Raw genomic sequence first — 21,440 nt, forward strand, 5'->3', positions numbered from 1 at the left:
ACACCCAAATCCAAGTAAGCAGGTGCCTGGGGTGGGCCCTTAGCCACAGGAATCCAGTGGAGGTTTCTTAAAGGAGGCCAAGGGGATGAGGGTGGTCTTGGGTCCTGAGAAGGGCCCCAGGGGCAAACTGAAGAAAAGCTGCCAGTCCATCATCCAGGTGTGAGGGAGGAAGAAGAGAAGGGGGTTTGGGGAGATGACCTGGTTGGGGACATGCTGAATGTAATGTCTGTGGGATGTCTGGGGAGAGCCCCAAGGCTACTAAAATCAGGATGGAAAGGGACAAGGCCCAGGCAGGAGTGGGGAGGCCTGGGCAGCCCCCATGGGGCAGGGGGCACAGGGAGTCCGTATCTGCAGGCACCTCCATCTGGCAGTGCCGGGCCAGGCAGGAGAAGGAGTCAGAGTCAGCCCCTCTGTTCCCACCACTTGCCCAGGGCCTGTTTTCCTGAGAAATGACCCTGCCTCCTCCCAACTCTCCCTATGTGGGAACAGGAACTGCTCTTATCTCTCCCAAGGGAGGGGGCCAGAGCCACAGCTGGCAGTCATTAAACACCCTGATCAGGCCGGGGATGGTGGAGATATTAATAGCCAGGAGTCAATGGCCCAGGAGACACAGCCTCCCGAGGAGAGGGACAGTAACCTCAGCAGGCCACGGGGATGAGGAAGATGGGTCAGGAGACCATCCTGGCAATGCCCTAGCCTCCACGCAGGACAGATGGGGGTAACCAGAGTCCAGAGAAGGGAAGGGACTTGCTTGGAATCACCAGCAAGTCACTGGCAGAGCCTGGCCACGAACCCAGGTCTTAAAATCCCAGAGCCCCGCTTTGTTATACGGATTGTCATAGGTGAGATTCATCAAGAGTGCCCTGTGTGGAAACAGGCAGAGCAGACCTAGCAGGAGACACTAACTCTTTAGTCTCTTTCCAAAAATCTTGATATTTTGTTCATTGTGTATTTTTTACACTAGCTTTGATTTTTTTGAAGTATTGCATTAAAAAACTGTTCATCCTGATTACTGAGTTTTTTGCCACCTCCTTAAAATTTGCATCTGAGGCAAATGCCTTGCTTGCCTCACCCTGGTCCCAGCCCAGCTCGTACAAGTCCCAGTATCCCTAGGTCCCAGTATGTCAATGTGCAAGAAAGGGAAACGTTCTCCACCGGCCTCTATGTGGCTCAGAGGGAAAGGGTCCCACCTGGGTAATGCCTAGTGAAAGTAGGCAGCTCCAGGGTTAATGCTGTGGCTCAACCTAGTATTTTCTGTCTGTCCCCTCTACCTTCCTCAGTATGTTGACTTTCATCACAGATGTACCCCCTTGTGATTGCAGATGGCTGTCACTACCCCAGGCATCATGTTCTCACAGAACTCCATCCAGTGGCAGAGAGAACGTTTCCTGTGTGTCTCCATTTATCAGAAAGATAAAGTATCCCAGAACCCATCTTCTGCACACTTTCCTCAGGCTTCTGGGCCGGGACCAGGTCACATACCCAAGGCCTGGCTGCGACTTCCAGAAGGAAAGTTGATCTAATAAGGAAGGAGGGAGGGATGGCTGCTGGCTCTCTTTCTGGATGTTTCTCTGGGTAAATTTGTGGCCTGTCAGCATCCCTCCACCTGAGCCTGGTGGTATAGTAGTGTGAGGTGTGTAATGTAGAGGTGAGGAAGTCCAATCAGTCCAGAATAAGTGCACAAAACAGAAAAGACTCTAGGTACTTTGTGCAGAAAGATATTGAATGTAGGGAATTAAATGTAGAAAGGTCTGGAGGCATGGAAGTGAGGGCACACTTCTGCCCTGTGGTAGGTCATACTACCCCAGCTGCCACCTTGCAGGAAATTACTGTCAACATCCTAGTTGCACATCCATTAAGCTGTGACAAGAAAATGGAAGGAACAGTGTCCTGCTGCTGTGAAAACTCCTGTCTGCCAGATCCCAGCCAGCAGCCACCACACTGCGGGAAGAATGGCCTCCGCCTCCCTTCTGTCTTCCAGCTCTCTCCTGTGGTGCTTCCCTCTGGTGGGGCCTAGGTTGCATCCAGATCCCCAGCAGCAAGGGGGCGCTGGGAAAGGTAGTCCTCAGCATTCCAGCCCCTGCAACACACAGGAATATGGAAGGGGCAGACGGGGATGGTGGCAGCACAGAGGCTCAGGTGGCCTTGTACCCCGTGTCACCAGAAAGAGCCTGAGATAAGAGTCTGTGATCAAGAAATAGGAATTGGGGACAGAGAAGTGTGAAACAGGGAAACGGGGAAAGCCAAAATGGTGGTGAGTTATTGCACTGGTCACCGGTGTGGCTACTGGGACCCTCTATGAGAAACAGGCAGGACACGCCTCAGAAGAGTCCTCCTGAGGGTCAGGATTAACTGCTGGTTCCCAGCATCCGTCACTCCAGGTCTGCCATGTCAGTATCGTCCTACTTCCACGCATGAGTTGTCAATGGGTTCCTGCAGGTGTCCCACACCATGGCTTCGGAGGAGCTCTGGGCAGAAAGTGATAGATGAGGTGGGGAACAGGTTTTTCCTGTAGAACTGGAAAAAGTAGGTCAATAGGCTACAAGGCGGCAAGTCCAGTACGTGGCCTCCTGCTGGCAGTGCCAGTGCGACCCTCTGTACTAGGGTCTTTCCACGGATATTCACTGCGGCCAAGGTATTCATAGCCCGTTCTCTTGGCTGGGGCCCCAGGGCCTGCCCTGGCAAATCCGGCCCCGCCTTGGCTCACTCTGGCCCCTCAGTCACGCCTCTCTCCAGCCCTGGGTGTGAGCTACCCTCACCTCACCATTAACCATGGCCGTGCCACATGCCAGGCCCACCGGCTCTAGCTCGGCCACCGTCCTCATACCCTTTGGAGCATGCAAGAGCTTCTGGCGGGCCTGCCAGGCCTCTGGGAGCTGAGAGAGGCTTGGTGGTGCTCACTACAGCCTTCTAGCCATCAAATCCACCCATCTACTGTCTTTACCTAGTGGGGCCACCTAAGGGGCACAGGCTGCTTGGGAGACGGATTCCAAATGCGGAATGGGACAGACGCATGCCCCGTTTTCGCTTTTTAGGGTTTTTCCCCCCCTCTCAAGATTTCATCCCAGAGGATGAGACCATCACACGTCTGAGAGATTCTTCCCCTTCACCAACTTAAGACGGGCTTTCCACCCTCCTCCTCCTTCCGGTTTCCCGAGAAAGTGTCCCCTGGGTCATAATGGTGGAGTGGCTACTAGTTTCAGGGGTTGGGAGATGAGAGTTACATTGGTCCAATATCTTCAAAGTGTGAACGCCATGATATTCATTCAGCAAAGAGTCACTGAGCCCTTACTGTGTGCACAGAGGGACCAAGGCACAGGCCCCGCCCTCACAGAGCTGACCCTCTAATGGAGGAGTCAGATGCATAAATGGGGAAAATTACACGAGGATGAAAAAGGACAGCGCAGGGAACACGGTCAATAATGTGATCATGTATGGTGTGAGACGGTGACCACGCTTACCGTGGTGAGCGCGGAGTAATGTACAGTTGTAAACCACTATGTTGTACCCCTGAAACTAGCACTGTATGTCAGTTACACTCCAATAATAAAATATAGAAAAATAACCTATTGATGTTCACACACAAAAAATTTTAAATGAGGAAAATCACACAAGGAAGAAGACAGGATGAGGGGCTAGAGTAAAGGGGTGCTCTGTCAGTTAGGATGGTCAGAGGAGGTCTCCCCAAGGGGTAACAGTGGAATAGGAGCAAGTCATTACCCCATCTCGATAATCAGAGGATTTTAAACCACAGATACCAGAGCCAGGGCCCGACACCTTAAGGACCAGGTCAAAACAGGCAGTCCCCTGCCTCTGCAGCAGCAGCCTGAATAGCATGTGAGGAGAGCACGTACCGGGGGCCTGGGCCTCGCTGCCTAGCCCAGGGCTCGGGTGCTCACTGCTTCCCGAGTGACCAGGACGGGATGCCCGCCTGGACACGGGGAGGCTTGTTTCTTGGGCCCTCCATTGCAACAGTGACCTAGGCCCACAGACTCCATCTGGGTGTGGGGACCAAGAGGTTCCCCCCCGACCCCGCCAACCCCAGCTCAGTGTCCTCAGCGGTGGTGCCAAGTGACAGAGAACAGGCAGCTCTTGAAAAGACTAATATTTACTCTTCAACTGGGAGCTGGCACAGGCCGTTTCCTGCGACTGGCGTCTGGCTCACCCCATGGGATGGACACAACAGGAGGCACCCGGGAGACAGGCAGATGTCCCTGCGGACACCAGCACCCAGGATGAGGCAATGTCGCCGAGACGGGGACGGCATGTGCCGAGGCCCCATCCCACACAGCTCCGCTCCGTTTGCACACCTTCGTGGCGGAGCGCTCACGATCTCCCGGAGCCCTGCTGTACGGCCCTGTGAGAAAGTTCACCGTACTCTTAGCCCCGTGTTCCTTGCTTCTGGCCGCTGCTCTTACCCCTGGGGCCTCAGAAAACGTGCCTGGAATAACCCCTCAGGGCCATGGTGGTCCCGGTTAGCTTCACCCTGCCGGCCCCAGCCCCCTCGGCCTTCACTTCCCCAGGCACATGCTTTCGGCTGTCGCCAGAACAGACTATTTCTGGGGTGGGAGGAAGGCCTTGCCACCGGGGGCACCTCCGTCCCTCCTGCAGCTGTGTTCCTTTTTCCCTGAGAGTCCCCCGTGAGAGTCCTTCAGCTGAATGCCTCATGTGGGAAAGAGTCTCCGCCAGGAAACTACTGGTCAGACGGCGAGAATCTGGGAAGGACGGAGTCCCCGGTGGCCAGAGCTGGCTCACCCATCTACTTTCCCCTCTGGAGTCCCCTCCTCTCTGCTCTCTGCCCTTCCCCTTCCGCCATGTGTTCCAGAAGCGCTCCCTGACCGTTACAGCCCCCGGCCTCGGCTTCAGCTCCCCCACGTCACCCACTGGAGAACCCTGGGAGCTCACACACCCTGCCAGCGTTTGGGGCTAGAGCCCCACAGAGGCAGGCCTTCCCAGCCTCAAGTCCAGTGAGGGCTGGGCACAGCGGGGGCAAGATCCCCGGGGGCAATGCAGGCCCCCTGGTTCACCCAGGGCTCTCAGACCTGGATGCTGACCCTAGCAAGTAGTCTTTTCTTTCAATTCCTTATTGTCTCTGTCCCTAACTCCCATGCTCCTGGCCCCTTCAGGCCACCACGCGGATGTATTTAACATGTATCTTTTAGCATACATTCTTACAACATACTTTATCATTTTGTGTGCATAGATTTCCAATCATATAAATGTTATTTTTCTACTCAGTTCTACGTTTTGAAGATCCATCCATGCTGCTACATCACACCAAGTCTGGAACTTCCGCCTGCTGTGTGGTGTCCATGCTGAGCCTGCGCACTTTACCTGTCCGTGCGTGGAAGACACACGGATTGCTCCCTGCCAGTACAGATCATGCTTCTGTAAAACCTAACTTCACACAGGTCCCCTTAAGGATCTGTGTGAGAAGTTCCCAGGGACATATAACCAGGAGTGAAGCATCCACATCATGAGGCCCGAGCCCACTCAATTTGGGTAGGTAGCCGAATTCGTTTTCTAGGGCTGCCGTGACAAAGTACCACAGACTGGGTGGATTAAACAACAGAAATTTATTTCCTCACCGTTCTGGAGGCTGGAGGTTGGAGAGCAAGATGTCAGTAGGGTTGGCGTCTTCTGAGGTTTCTCTCCTTGGCTTGCAGATGGTTGCCTTCTCTGTACCTCCCAATACACACACGCTGAGGTACTGGGGTAGGGGTTACGGCTTCAACATATGCATTTGGGGAGGGCACTGTTCAGCCCACGACAGGGGCACTGCCTTTCAGATTGGCTGTGCATGAAGTCCTATAACCACTCACTCCCTCCAACATTCGGTGCTTCCTAAGTGTTACCAAACTAATAGGCACAAGGTGACATCTTACTGCTGTTTTAATAGGTACTTCTCTGTTATTTCTAATGATTTTACACATCTTCCTATGCTTATTAGCTTTTTGGGTTTTCTCTTCTGAAAACTGTTCATTGTTCTACTGAGGTTGCTGTCTTTCTTGCTAACTTACGGGAACTGATTGTACATTATTGGCTTCAGACATTCTAAGTACCTTTTCCCACTCATTTTCCCCGTGAAATCTTTATTTGTATGCAACCAAATTCATCAATCATTTTGCCTTAAGCGTTGTATCTGTAACATTTTTATTTAAGAGCACTTTCCCATCCTTGGTCACAAAGATACTTTCCTTCATGTTCTTCAATGAACTTTATCGTTTTTGCCTCGCACATCCGACCCAGTGACCTCTTGGAGCAGACACCACAGAATTAGGCAGCACTTCCCTGCCAGGCGCAGCCACAGAGACCCCTTCCTCTCTGAGCCTCACTCCTCCACTGGCACTGCTCAAGGATGCTTGGCAGTTGTCTGCTCCCTGGCCCCGTCAGGAGGTAGAGCCCAAGAAAAAGGAAGGCAACTCCGTAGCCTGAACCGGCACCCGGCCCTCCTGGAGCCCGAAGGGCATCTTTCATGGGCCAAGATCCCCCTTCACTCTTTGTGGTGCCGCCGATGGCACACAGTACCTTGTCAACAAGGAGGTGGAACCAGGTGGTGGCCAAAGGCTCTGCTAACTCCCAAATCCCAGAACCCGGTAACTTAAGAGTCTACTTTGGAAGTCTCTGCCCTCCCCCAATCAGGACAGACGGTGGAGAGGAGCTTGGACCATGCATTCCCCACCGCGCCTCAAATATGGGCAGAAAATTGGTGCATCTGTTTCCATTCTGGGAACTTCGTCAGCTGCTTACAGGGAGGACCTCTGTAAAAGGGTGCAGTCCCTTGGGCCCCGAGCCTGACGACCGGCTGGCAGCTGCGCCTCCTGCTGGCCATTCTGTGGTGGGGCTGGTCCTGGGAGATGGAACTCAATGGTCCCTCAGAGCACGGCCAGGAGCTCAGAGCCTAGAGCAGGGCAAATGCCCGCTCACAGGCACACAGATAAGCAGGGGCAGAGCCTGCATAGAAGGCGGGCCTCCCAGCCCCCAGGGCTGCTCTGTGACTGCTATGTTGGCTTTTCCAAGGTCTTTCCTGGACCCACGATTGCTTTCCAGAGTCTGGGGTTGGTGCTAAGGACTGAGGCCTGGCACCTGTCTAGACATTGGAGACGAGGATGTGAATTCCACTTCTTTCAACACCCCCCGCTCCATGATGCCAGGCCCATGATGCCACATCACACCCTCTAGGAAAACGGACCCAAAACTCAAAATTTTTTACACAAATACACACAACGTAATAAGCACCTTAGATTTATTCTCCTCTCACTTCTGAAGCCATGTTATTTAATTTATATATACATGGTATATAAATGGCTATACAATATTCTTTACATATATTAACACGAGTTTAGGCTTTACTACTGTGTGAGAGTTTGTTAAAACATACCCATCATTTATTCAAAATAGATCTTTGTTATTACATGAAAACAGTAAGAAGCTTGTACAACATGGACAGCAAGCATTCAAAACGCATATGTGAAGGAAATGGTTTTGCCCTGGCTAAATCAGTCTCAATCTTTTACACTCTTAGTAGAAAAGTCTATTAAATGAAACAGAATTCGGGGGAGGGGGGGTCAAGTCGTACAAATAATTCGTTAAATATACTTCTGAAGTAACCCCAGAATCACAGAAGGGTTAAAGAAGGTCACACGTACCAAGCACAGGTTAGAAGAACAGAATGGATTTGATAATTTGACCCGAAATAAAAGGCGCTTGTGAGCCACGGCTCTGCCATCAGCACACACGGACAGATGTTTCCATATCCGGCCATTCCCAGGTCTTACTGACAAGCCCTTTTCCACAGGTTCCCTGCCAAGACGTTTCCCCAGCAACCGGGGTCTGACATCACTGCTCCCAGAAGGGAGACTCAGAGCTCTCCCCATTTGGCTCAGGGATGGACTTGAGGTTTGGTTCGACCAGCAGAACCGGCCTCCCTGGATGCTGGAGGGCCCAATGCCAATGGTAGCAAGAGCTCTGTGACTGGAGGGCAAGAGGCACGTTCAGGGGGGAGAAAGAGAGGTCACCACCTTTCTAGACTGGAAGACTGAGCCCATTTACCTAGCAGGATCATAAAAGGCCTGTCTGTAAAACCTGGAAGACCCGGCTGCACTGTGCTGTGTAAAGCGTGAACTTCCTCTCACCGGGTGAAAGCCTTTTTCCTCCTGCACGTGAACAGAGGATTCACCCAGTATTCTCCTCCACTAGGCTTTTCTCCTCATGACAGCATGCCGGGGGAGTAGGTGGTTACCACCGCTTCCCAGCTGAGGACCCTGTCCCTGCGGGCAGAACCTGCCCACAGTGGTGGAGGCCTGAGCAGGAGAGTCAAGTCTCTCTTCCTCTACCATTGTTCACACTCACAGAGCACAGTGGAGCTTCCCTGTGCCCGGGGAAGGATTCTGTGGAGGAACGTTTGAAATGTGAGCAACACCAGAGCGGGGTGCACATCCGGTCCCTATAAACACTCCCATGCCTGCCGGGCCCCACTTGCGCTGCCCCGTGCACGCACGACAAGCAGTCTCCTGAGGGCCACCTGCCCTGCATGTTACAGTGAGTGGCCGATTCCTTCAAGGAATCGGAAACAGCAGCCCTGGATGAAGGTGCAGCACGTGCCCCCAACATGCCAACTGCTTGAGGGCGGCTGCTTGAGGGCCCCCAGCTCTGCTCCTCACCTGTCTCCTGCTTGCTGCACCCCAAACAACCGGCCCTCCTGGCTGTCGTCTTTGCCGACCCTGGCAGTGCTGACCGCCAAAGTGCTGTTGCCCTGCGAGCCCCGACTCCCAACTGTGTGCTGCAGCTCCCGGGGGCACGGAGGAAGAGGGCCGGGCCTCAGTGCACTCTGCTCCACCCCTGAGCTCCTGTACCCACCTTATCAACTACAGTGAAAGATGGCTTTCCCCACCCCTCCAAAGATTCCAGTTTCAGCCTCTGTTTCCAGGGCTGCAATGTGTGGGACAGACACGGAAAGAGGCAGAAGAGTCCTGGAGAATAGGGGCACCTAGGAAAATAACAGGGAGCTCAAGGTGAGGTGACAGAAATGAGATTGTTTTAATTTCAGCACTCCTCCTAACACCCTTTTTCCAACTCCTTAAGGAATTTTAAAAGGTTGCTTCACAATGCCTGTAACACAGACCACAGGGGTGCAAGCCTGAGAAGCAAAACCGGGAGCCTCCGGTCACATTCCTCCCACCACCAGCAGAGGGGCCTCTAGTACTGAGAGGTAATGCCACCCCCAAATACACCCCTGATTGTCTCCTCCCAGGAAAAAGAAACTCAGGAATGATCCTTATCACAGTAAGGCTACCCTAGGGAAATGAAACCAGAGTCTACGTGTTTCTCTCACCTGCATACTTGAGGAAGGGAAAACCCTGTGGGCCTTTGCCCCATGGTTGGGAAACCCTGGCCAAGAGCACTGAGCCACATTCCAAGCCCGATACGGGAGATGGGAATAATGCACTCCGACGTTCAAAGAGCTTGCAGTATCTGATCCCAGAAGGCACTTTTAAGGTTTGTTTTCAACATTATTTCAACTATTCCCAGATCCACCCCTGCGAGGTTGGTTGGGCAGGTAGCATTGAACCATTGGGAAAATAAAGTGCGAGAACAGCAATGAGTCCGTGGGGTAGTGAGGATAACTCCTGCGACGTGGAGCCACCTTTCTGGCATCAAGGATGACACAAGGGGCCACAAAACTCCAAGCCTGAACCAGGTCAACCCTGAGCTGGGATCTCCCTTGGACAAAATCCCCAGAACTACTTCTCTGTCATTTGTCTCTTCCTCCAGTGAATGAGGCTTCTTTTGGCTGGGTTCGAGGTGAACAATGTGTATGTGGTTATTATTTTGTACTATTTGTCCAGTGCATCTTTTCCCTTTCATTTGCAAAAACCAATCTGAAACCCCATGTAGATATTCACTGATGAAAACCACATTCAGCCAAGTGTAGACAACATCTCCACCAGTGCAGGAAGTATTCACCAGGAGGGCCTACTCTTCAGGATAGTTCTCTACTGCCAGGTATGGATCACAGATTCTGCCCCCGAGAGCATCTGGGGTATAGGGCTACACGGCAATAACACATGAGCTCAAAAAATATTAATAACTCACTTATAGGCTGTGCTTACCAACGTTTAAAGCCTTTTTTTTCTTTTCTTTTTTGGTACTTCTAATGTACAAAGACTTCTCTTCCCTCCTTGGCTTTCCATTCTATTTTACCATCTCTTCAAAATTATCTCCCAGAGAGCCTGAAGATTCGCCTGCTGGGTATGCAGAAAATTACGAAGATGCAACACTGATAGAGTGACAACTGTGCAGTTGACATCTGAGGATGTTGCCAATATAACTTTCATATCAAGATATTTTGATTAAAAACAGAAAATTGTATTATAAGAAAATTACTGTAGCATCATTTTCCCAACAGTTTCCAGTCACATAAACTTGTTTTTCTTAACCTGACACCAAGGTAGCTCAGTAACAATGCACTACCAGTAACAACCAAGTACAACTGAGTTCCCTAAAATAATATTCTTGCTTTCCCTACGTACTCAATAATTCTTGTGAAGCTTTTCAACTTTTAAGATCAAAGTAGGATTATTTTAATTTATCAAGACCACATAATTCAAACCAAAATATCCCACGCAACTGTCAGTGAGCTATTCAGATTCTAGACTTCTACCAAGAACAATCCAAAGAGGGGCGCCTGGGTGACTCAGTCGATTAAGCGTTCGACTTTAGATCAGGTCATGATCTCACCGCTTGTGAGTTCAAGCCCCACATCGGGCTCTGTGCTGACAGCTCAGAGCCTGGAGCCTGCTTCAGATTCTGTGTCTCCCTCTCTCTCTGCCCCTTTCCTGATCACGCTCTGTCTCTCCCAAAAATAAAATAAACATTAAAAAAAAAAAATCAACAATCCAGAGGGCAAACTCCTGAAATGGCCTCCTAAATGTACTGGACAACCCAGGCTGAAATTTCTGGAGACCAAAAGGATCTTATACAGAGCCTCTTTTTGGACAACTGTGATCAATCACTATTTTCACAGAGAGAAGAAAAGTAACTTTTCAGGGCATGGGGTTTATTATATCCTTATCCTTATGAAGCTTGAAAAAAAGTTAACACCTCCTTAACTCCTGTTCATAAAGAACGAGGCCCTCCATCTAATTAAGATGACTGGAAGAGGGGTAGAGGAGTAATTAACTCAGGAGGTCTTCTGGGAACAGGTACACAGGGTCAGGCATTCATCATCATTAAGATGACAGGCACTCAGCTGCCATGTACAAGGCTGATGACAAGGGTGTTTTTGTTTTTTGTTTTTTTACTACAACCTGCATCTGTAAGGTGCCACTGTGTGAATCCATGTGACTCACCTACTCCTGTCTGTGGCCCCACCGCAAAGAACCCTGAAATTCTCGGGCTCATAAGCTCATCCTCATGAGCTTATGATCCAGTAGCACTGGTTACTCAATTTTTTAAATATTCAGATATACCCTGCAGACAAATACAAAACTTTTCTGTGCCCACGCAGTCCCACCACCATAAAAAGTTATATACAAATTAAATAAACTCGGCTTTCTTAACCATTTTCTCAGCTTGAGTTTGTCCTTTCCCCAAATGAAGATAAGTTCAATTTATATCCAAAATACATTTAAATATTCTAAAGGTATCATATCAGACCTAAGTTATCAAAAAATGTAAACAAAATTTATCTAGCTTATACTTATGAACCATATTTTAAAATGTTTAATTCACCCTGTATTGACCCTCTACAAAAAACTAACCAAGTCCCATTTAGACTGAAAAGCTGATGTGGGTTTTAAAGTGGTTCCTCAGAGACAACCGCCAGTTACTAAAGCTAGTGTTATTGAATCTAGTGGTTTATTGCATCATTCAATTTAAAAGACCAAAATAATTCCATTCTGATCTTCTAATAATGCTCCTTCTGAATGAGCCCCCAGATTCTGCTGTCCTAAGTAAATGTGCTGAACTGGAGATTCTGCCATGATGCCCAGCACAAAACTGGGGCTGGGGCGACCTCGTGTTTTCCATCGCTCCTGTTAAAAATCCTCAACTTTCAGTATCACTCTGGTTTGGTCGAAAGGAACTTCAAGGATGGAAACTCGAGGTGAAGTCGAGAAGCAAAAAGGGAAACAGAGGTGACTCTCACAAGAAAACGAAAGGATCCATTCATCACATGATGCCATCTTCATACTCCATAGTCAGACTGCTTCTCCTGAAGCTGCCTGGTCAGTATCTGATATGAAGACAGAAAAGCCACTCCTATGTGGAAAAGGATTTGCCAGAGGTTCCTTAGCCCATGCAGGTACATGTTGCCCAGGCAGATAAAGAGCAGCATCAGCACCACCTTCACAGTCCTGGCTGGACTGTAGAACAGGTACAAATAACACTGAAATGACACCATAAGAGGCAGTCCAGTCAGAGAGGAGAAAACAGCCACAGGTCCGATGCAGGACTCACTTCCTACACCTGCACACACAGTGTCATCTCACACATAGTAGCTCATTAAACTGAAATCATGACAATGGAGCCCGGCCTTGCCAGGTGAGCTGCTGTTCATCAAATCACTGGATGAAAGTGGAGATCCAGAAGAGACAAGAAAAGTGGAACAGATATCACAGGGGGAATTAGAACATGACACTCTTGAAAACATTTAAGAACTACAGACAGAAATGCCCAGGCTGTGGGCTGTGGAAAAAGAGGTGCAGGTAAGGGGAAGAGAGCCAGGCCAAAGACACCCCAACAAGAACGGCTGGTCTCCAACTGGACTTTTCCTTCCAGGGAGTCATGACAGGTAGGAAAGCCAGTAAAAGAAGCTATGCTTTTATTATTTGTTTTTCCTGAGTTCCAACGACATCAGGGACCAATGTTCCCTAGACATCCTCCTTATCGTGTCTTCAAAAGCATCTCTGACACAGGGAAAGGTCTCACAGCAGGGAGGGGGACTAACATTTTGTGTAGGGCATTCACACAGAAAAGAGGCCATTCTTGTTCTACAAAAGCTAAAAGTAACTTTTTGGTTCAATGTTTAAAAAAAAACAAAAAGCACATTCTCAAAACACAGAGCAGTTCAACAAAGGCTCAAGCTCCAGTGGGAGGGAAAGAGTTCCCCACTGAAAGAGCTACCCAAGTACGAATGCAGTTGGGGGAACGAAGGCCAAAGTGCAAGATCCCTGCAGCCCTGGAATACAGGCTCTTGGTACCTCAAATGGCAACACTCGAGGCTTGGGACACTTGATTTCTAAAAAATGAGTGCATTTTTGGTCCTGGGTTGAAAATTTCTTTTCCCACAATCATGTCACTCTTAAAAAATAGACCATCCCGGGGCGCCTGGGTGGCGCAGTCGGTTAAGCGTCCGACTTCAGCCAGGTCACGATCTCGCACTCCGTGAGTTCGAGCCCCGCGTCAGGCTCTGGGCTGATGGCTCAGAGCCTGGAGCCTGTTTCCGATTCTGTGTCTCCCTCTCTCTCTGCCTCTCCCCCGTTCATGCTCTGTCTCTCTCTGTCCCAAAAATAAATAAAACGTTGAAAAAAAAAAAAAAATTAAAAAAAAAAAAAAATAGACCATTCTGGGATGTATGTGGAAGAGAGAAGAAGCGTTCTTTGAGAAAATAAATTTTAATTGAAAGGAAAAGAAAAAAAAAAAAGCTTAAGAATGTAGACAAAGTACTAAAATCTGAGCCTCTATGGAGGATGGGGAAAGAAAATTACAGGTTTTTTGTTTTTTTGTTTTTTTTTTTTTACTAGAATTAACTCTACCTACAGAGGGTTCAAAAGCTCCATTTTACTCTGCCCTGTAAGTATGCAGCTTATTTGAAAATAACTAAACAGTAACCGGGGGCGCCTGGGTGGCTCAGTCGGTTAAGCAGCTCAGGTCACGATCTCGAGGTTCATGAGTTCAAGCTCTGCGTTGAGCTCCATGCTAACAGCTCAGAACCTGGAGCCTGCTTCAAATTCCGTGTCTCCCTCTCTCTCTCTCTGCCCCTCCCCACTCACACCCTGTCTCTCTCTCCCAAAAACAAATAAATCTTTTTAAAAATCTGAAAGTAACTAAACAGTAACCAACAGTAAAAACCCACTAGTTAATGTTGTAATGTTTGCCTCGTTTCCTAACGACAGATTTGAGTCAGATGGTATGACCATTAAAAAAAAAAGTTTTTGGGGCGCCTGGTGGCTCAGTCGGTTGAGCGGCCGACTTCGGCTCAGGTCACGATCTCGCGGTCCGTGAGTTCGAGCCCCGCGTCAGGCTCTGTGCTGACGGCTCGGAGCCTGGAGCCTGCTTCAGGTTCTGTGTCTCCCTCTCTCTGACCCTCCCCCGTTCATGCTCTGTCTCTCTCTGTCTCAAGAATAAATAAACGTTAAAAAAAAAAAAAAAAGTTTTTACCTAGTCTTGCATTTAAACAACACACACGCACACGCACACGCACGCACATGCAGTTGTTACTTCTGCAGGAGGACATTTCTATACTTGGACTGCCGTGACACTAAGCAACACCCTGCCTCACATTAGTCAGGTAACCCAATCCCCACAGCACTCTCATCTTTCCCTTCTTGAAATGTGAGTCCCAAAATTCCTGGCTTCTGTTCACCGTTGTGAAAGGCTCTGCGGCCTAGGGCAAATGGATTTCCCTTTGAGTCCAATGCTGTTCCTTTGTGAAACGAGAGGACTGGACAGGATGGGCCTAGCGTGGTTCCACTAAGGGCCTGTTATTCCGTGACAGGCCTTGGTGGAACAAAATCACATCTAGAAATAAGCTGACGGTCCCAACAGAAGAACAAAATAAGGTCATGGGTTCAACCCACTCAAAATATCGATGTTTCACCCACCTGGAAAATACAGGCTACAAAAGGAATAAGAAAAGCCAGAATAGTCCCAATTTCCTCGTGGGCAACCTAAAACAAATGTAAGAAACAGGAGAAAAGGAATATTCCGATGAAAGGAAAAACGATGACATGAAGCTCTTCACACCTCATTGGGTCTGGTTTGGTTGATAATGCAAAATCCCTGACTGGGACAGAGCACCCTGTTGCTATACCAGAACCGGGGTTGACATGCAACTGTTTCCAACAGCCTGGACACACCATGTGCCCTCCTGTCCCCGAGCATCTGTACGAAGCCCCCAGGCTGGAATGCCCCCCAACACTACTGCCTCTCAAAATCCACTAATTTGTCAGCACTAAGATTTCCCTAATTCTGCATTCTTCAGGTACTGCCACCTCCTTAGTGATGTCACCACACTCTACTTTGTGCCACATCTTAACTGTCTTGTCGGACATTGTAACTGTTCTAGTGCGTACAGACGCTTGGTAAGTATCTGGGCATGGATAATCATAAAAAATAAGAGTAGGAAACAGCACCCATCAGCCAAAGACAGGACGCAGTAACAGGCGGTCACCACTCTTACAGCACAGGCCTGCTGCCACTCTCCACACAGGTCTGTCTACATTAGTTTCCTGAGAGCAACACCAGCCATGCTCCAGCCTTTAGCTACCGCAGTGATGGTGTGGGCATGATGGCTCTATTTTTAAATGAGGTATCTACCTGTTTATGCCTACAGTGATTCTATGCTTTTTCAAAGTGTTTTAAATACTTCAAAATTTAAAAAAATATTTTAAGAGCCCTGACATAGAGAGTTGCTTTGATTTAAGCAGCCTGGCAAACCAACTGCCTAATGATACAGTTCTCTGACAAAGACATAGGGAAGTGGCATCTTGCTTGATATAAATCAGACTAGGAGGCAACTTTTTAACAGGCAGAAACAGCCTGAACCTCAGAGGCTGAGAATCAGATTCGCTCTTGACGAGCAATCAGGACCCTGGGGTGACTCCTGGGGCCCAAGGATGTCCCTGTAGCAAACTATTTCTCACCAAGTCCCCGACAGGCCCCTTTGGCTTCTTGGGACAACAGACACAAAAGAGCAAGTTTTATATTTGTTCAATTTACTTAAAGAATAGACTTTAAAATAAAAATTGTATTTTAATTAAACAATTGTTAAAACCTTTGTACATAATAACCTTACGAATAAAGTGTCTCCCCCATCAGTTTCTGCCATCATAGGTCCTTCAATTTAAACTATAAAAACAAAGGTTACCTGTAGAGAATGTTCTGCGAGGTGAATCCCACGGATGAGGTTCAGAGCAGCACACATGATGTTGAGAATGAGCGAAAGGACACCCAGGGCTGTCACTGGCTCCATTCGGAAATTAGGAGCTTCACAATTAAAAAAAATAAGTGTCTAGTGAAAATAATTTCTATATGAAAGAAAAATAAACAAAGACATTAACTAGACCTCCACTAATGATAGGCTCATTATGTTAAACACAGAATAACAAACATATTAATTAAAAGCAGCTGCTGTTAGACGGCAAAAAGGCAAGAAATGGAGGACAGAATGGATCTGGGAATCTGAAGTGAGTTTCTTTCGGCACGAGGACTGTCTCTGAGTTAAGCACAGGTTTTTCAAGGCCTGATTTTCTTTCTACTTAAAGCAGTGGTTCTCAGAGAGGAGCGATTAGCCCCTCAGTGGGCAACTGGCAATGCCTAGAGATATTTGGGGTTGTCAAAACTGCAAACAGGGTATTACTGGCACCTAGTGGGCCACGAATGCGTCTAAGCATCCTACAATGTACAAGACAAGCCCCTCACAACAAAAAATTATCCAGTACAAAATGTCAGTATGGCTTAGGCTGAGAAAACCTGACGTAAAGCAAATTATGGCTTTATTTGTAAATTGATTGTCAAACTGACAGCATTTCTATCAACTCTCAGCTTCTAAACAAGGACAGTATTCAGGGACTCGTGGGCTTCCGGGGCAATGTGCAGCAAATGCAGTTTTTTAAATTCTAAAATAATTGGGAAGAGGAGGTAAAAACACTGTTGAGCCACAATCTGTTTCTGGAACTCTAGACCAAATGATCATTCTCTCTTCAGAGATAACTACCAAGACCGATTCTGGTTCACACTATTAAATGGTGACACCCTGCCCCATTCTCTTAGTATGATCTTTTAAATCATCCCTTCTGGTCCTTACATTTCCCACATACACACACATGCGCACACACATGCACACAAAGTATCTAGCCACAACCCAAGGGATGCCTAGTGTTAGTGTGTTAGAGTTTCCACTGAGCTTCCAAAGCTCCTGTTAGAACAGAACATGCTACCTGTAAAGATTCTAGCCTCAGGACAATAGGGTGGGTCAAACCACAGTAAAATGTCCTAGAAAGATAAGCAAGTTGATGTTTTCTGGATTTTACTCCTCTTGTCTAAGTGGCTGAAAAACAAAATACATTACAGAGCCACCCCATTTTTATATACGGCAAAAGAAAAAGCTTGCGGCTCAATTACCTTCTACGAACGTTAAGTTCAATCCTAGTATAAATTACACGTTACTGACTGGCATAAAAGCCAATCCAGGAATGTATTTGGTTTAAATTTAAATAGATTAAATCAAAACACAAAGTTAAGCCAAAAAGGTGAACATTAAGGAAAAAAAATTTTTTTTAATGTTTATTTTTGAGAGAGAGAGAGACAGAGAGACAGAGCACGAGTGGGGTCAGGGCAGAGAGAGAGGGAGACATAGAATCTGAAGCAGGCTCTAGGCTCCGAACTGTCAGCACAGAGCCCTATACGGGATTCAGATTCACAAACTGTGAGATCATGACCTGACCGGACGCTTAACCGACTGAGCCACCTAGGTGCCCCCCAAAATGTGAACATTTTTAATACACCACTTTTAAAATTCAAGCAGTGAGTTTAGTATAAAAACTGTTAAGACAAAATAATTAGACTGTCATAGTGTAGACAACTCTATCTTTCAAAGAAGGATTCAGCTCTTAGACCATTACAGAATGGTTAGAAGATAAATTCTACTTTAATTGAAACTTGGTTTAATTGTGTGTGTAATCATAAACAAGGAATAAAAACAAAATCCTGCTTTGTTAGGTGCTCTTAGACCATTACAGAATGGTTAGAAGATAAATTCTACTTTAATTAAAACTTAGTTTGTGTGTGTAATCATAAACAAGGAATAAAAAAAAAAATCATGCTTTGTTATGTGCTCTTAGACCATTACAGAATGGTTAGAAGATAAACTCTACTTTAATTAAAAATTAGTTTGTGTGTGTAATCATAAACAAGGAATAAAAAAAAACCATGCTTTGTTACATGCTAGGCATTGAGTGGCTAGTGGTGTTAACGGCGGACTAAGTCACAGAGTGCCAGGGCACCCAGCTCGGAAATCCACAGGGCTCACGGGGAAGCAAACTGAGAACATTCGAAGCCCTGGCTCTGGCCCTGCCCACCCTCATCCCCAAGGCCCTTCCCTCCCAGGTCAAGGAGGGCATGGTTTCTCAGTGGAGATTTACAATGTTTTCACTAAGTGATAAGATGAGATAAGGATTCGTTGTCAAAAGAAAAAAGAGAGAAAGAGAACAGACAAATCTGCACACTTCAGTAAGTGACTTCCAGCAAAACCGAATGACTTCCCTTTACATTTAAACGGGTAGACTTCACCCTGGTTGAGAAAACAAGTCACTCTTCTGAATTTCATCAAGAGTTGCACCGCCCCCTCCCCAGAATGACTATGGTGACAGTTTTTTTGTTAACAGTCACCTGGAAACAGGTCAGTCCATATTTTCCAGACATATTTTCCAGACACCCATCCCCTAAAAAACAACTCCCTGGTTTAAAAAAAAAAAAAAAAAAAAAAAAAGCCAATTGCGTTTGAAATACCTAATGTCACCTCATCTTCACCAACATCGGAGAAGAGCAAACCACTTACCAGGCTCCAAGTGTATCTGTGTGTGACCGTTCATTATCCCATTCGCTATATCTGTGTCCTCCACAGTGAGAACCACTGGAGGCTGGAAGTCAAGCTCCTCCTGAATTTTTTCTAAGCTGCTCTCCATCTGGGCGGAACTTACACAGTTAAAATGCCACTTCACTTTCTGAATGATGCTATCTGCAAAAAGAGAGCAACCCAAGTTGAGCAGTCGCGTCAGGATGGATATTACAGAACAATATGTGCAAAATGAAGTTCACCTTTCTGAGCAAGCTAGTAAGTCAGCCAGATTCTGGGAGTGTCTGGATACACCTAAAGGTCAGATGTTCACTGGGTGTCATTACTGGTCTCATCAATCTCTTCAGTGCATAATACTTAAAATGCGATTGTCCACAGAGAAGGCAACAATGCTTCCCGGAACCTCAGTGATGAGGGAGTCAAGGGATAGGGGCTGGAGTCTTACTCAGCCACTGCTGATAGTACAATCCTGGCCGTTCACAGAATGATGCAAAGCTTAACAGAAAGGGGAGACAGTTATTCTCGAATGAATCACCTCAAAAAAGGTACGGGAGAAAAAACTTACAAATAAATGTGAATATTTTGTGCAAACTAAAATCACATACTTGAAAGATATCGGTTTTAATTGCTTTGTTTGCCTTAGCATTAATCGATTACCAAGTTTTAATAAGCGCTTGGGGTTTCATACATATTGGCAAAGCAAAATCACGCACAATGCCAGTATCTAGTATCCACCATTATATTCTACTCTCACTCAGTGATGAGCAAACACGATGCCGGGACAGGGTCTGCTGTGTGATCAAGCACACCACTTTAGAAGGAAGGCACATGCAGGGCAGCGGGGAGCAGAACACGGTCCACACTGCATATCAAACGCCACAGCTGTGGTCTGCCTGGGGCCAGCGTGCCCTCTTTGTAGGAAGAAGTGGGGTTGAGAGCAGCGGTGGACGAGGCCTCACAGGGAGAACCGGGGAGAACTCTGTCTACATCACAGGTCTGCCTGGCAGAGGCCTGCGTACCAGGGAGCTTGCCAGCACCTTTGGGTGACAACAAAATGCACCAGCCAGTGGACCACGTGAGGGAGTACGAGGGCTACGGCAGTACAGCCAGGAAGCACACGTGCCAACACGCCTGTGCACCTGACCCTTAGTACCGACTGCTGCCAGCCCCTCATTCAAGGGCATCACAGAGACAGCAGCTAGTTTACGTACAGGCCACAGGATGCCCCCCCCCCACTCCCACCTCTACTCCTGTTCTCCCAAGAGCTTAGAATGACTTGACTCACAGGAAAAGAGAGGAAAAGACAGCATAGGCTACAGCTACCATGCTGTGCTCCAAAGCCTCCGAGCCTCTACAAGCCTCTCTGACAATGCCTAAGAGAAAACAATCCTCTTCCAGGGCAGTATTTCTCAGACCTTTGAATAAAGGGCCAGTTTTTATTATTTCCAAATGGTTACAGACTGATTCTTTGATAAAATGCAATAAAAAATACCGCAGGAATGTCAAATCACCATATGAGTTTCTGGACACTTATTCTCACTTTCTGTACCTCCCTCATGATAGAACAAATTCCCACACCACCCTTTGAGTAGCACTGCTCTAGAGCAGGGGTTAGCAAATTTTCTTAAGCTGCCAGGTAGCAAATATTTGAGGCTTCTAGGCCCCATATGGTCTCTGTCACATCTACTCAACTCTGCTGGGTAAGGGCAAAAGCAGCCACAGGTGACCCATGAAAAGAATGAACGTAGCTGGGTTCCACTGTATTTACAAGAAAAAAAGAGGCGGGGCAGCTGGCCCTTGGACCAGTTTGCTGACCCCCGTCCCAGAGGGCTGTGGTGAATAATCGATACAAGTTTCACCACTCCCCAACCTGCCTCAGGCTCTGAAGAGATGAAGAGCCGGCGTTAAACCTTGAAGCTCTCCAGGCCGCTCCTTCACTGAAATCTCTTGATACAAAACTGATCTCCAGTGACATGTTATAGCCCCTGCAGTGGTTTTCCCTGATGGTCAAAGCCAAATCTAAACCATTAATTCTACACATATGATGCCGTGAGAGAACAGTAAATAAGAAAGAGGGTTACAAACCAAATTCAAGAAAGGCGTATGGCCTGGAGGCTAGGCCAATACAGGTGGTGTCATAGGAAGCTGTGAATTCCCACCACACGGTCTCCAGGAAGCAGAAGGCCATGGCCGCTGGACACTGGCGGGAGCAGATAGCCATGCAAGCCACATCCCCCAACGAAGAGAAACTGAAACAAAAGGGCAGCATCTCCATTACCGGGGAACAGACCCCTGTATTCCCATCCCATATTCAGACACAACGATGCTTCCGCCCTGCTCTTCCTTGGCCTTGAACAGCCCTGGAGCTGTTTGCTGCATGCATACAGTCCCTTCAGCTGGACCTCCCTGGGACTCTCTTGTCCTTCCTCTAAAATAGAGAGCAGTTGGGGCACCTGGGTGGCTCAGTTGGTTGAGCGTCCAACTTCGGCTCAGGTCATGATCTCACGGTTTTTGAGTTCGAGCCCCGTGTCAGGCTCTGTGCTGACAGCTCAGAGCCCGGAGCCTGCTTTGGATTCTGTCCCCTTCTCTCTCTCTGCCCCTCCCCACTCGTGCTCTCTCTGTCTCTCAAAAATAAATAAAT

The 21,440-nt window shown here is 47.9% G+C and overlaps 1 protein-coding gene across 5 annotated transcripts in view; it reads right to left on the bottom strand.

Moving 5' to 3' along the window:
- Positions 1-11,281: 11,281 nt before the first annotated feature.
- The window catches only part of SEC22C (SEC22 homolog C, vesicle trafficking protein), a 34,836-nt gene continuing 24,677 nt past the window's right edge, over positions 11,282-21,440 (bottom strand). For all 5 annotated transcript variants that reach the window (XM_040479935.1, XM_040479938.1, XM_040479937.1 and 2 more), the window contains 5 exons: positions 20,885-21,048; positions 18,782-18,961; positions 16,091-16,209; positions 14,826-14,891; positions 11,282-12,388 (listed from right to left, as the gene is read on the bottom strand). In XM_040479935.1, the coding sequence (XP_040335869.1) occupies positions 12,188-12,388; positions 14,826-14,891; positions 16,091-16,209; positions 18,782-18,961; positions 20,885-21,048 (730 nt within the window). In that variant the 3' untranslated portion in view covers positions 11,282-12,187. The remainder of the gene's footprint in view (positions 12,389-14,825; positions 14,892-16,090; positions 16,210-18,781; positions 18,962-20,884; positions 21,049-21,440) is intronic.

The sequence above is a fragment of the Herpailurus yagouaroundi genome, unplaced genomic scaffold, assembly GCF_014898765.1.
Source record: "Herpailurus yagouaroundi ecotype Mexico unplaced genomic scaffold, PumYag 159, whole genome shotgun sequence".
NCBI lineage: Eukaryota > Metazoa > Chordata > Mammalia > Carnivora > Felidae > Herpailurus > Herpailurus yagouaroundi.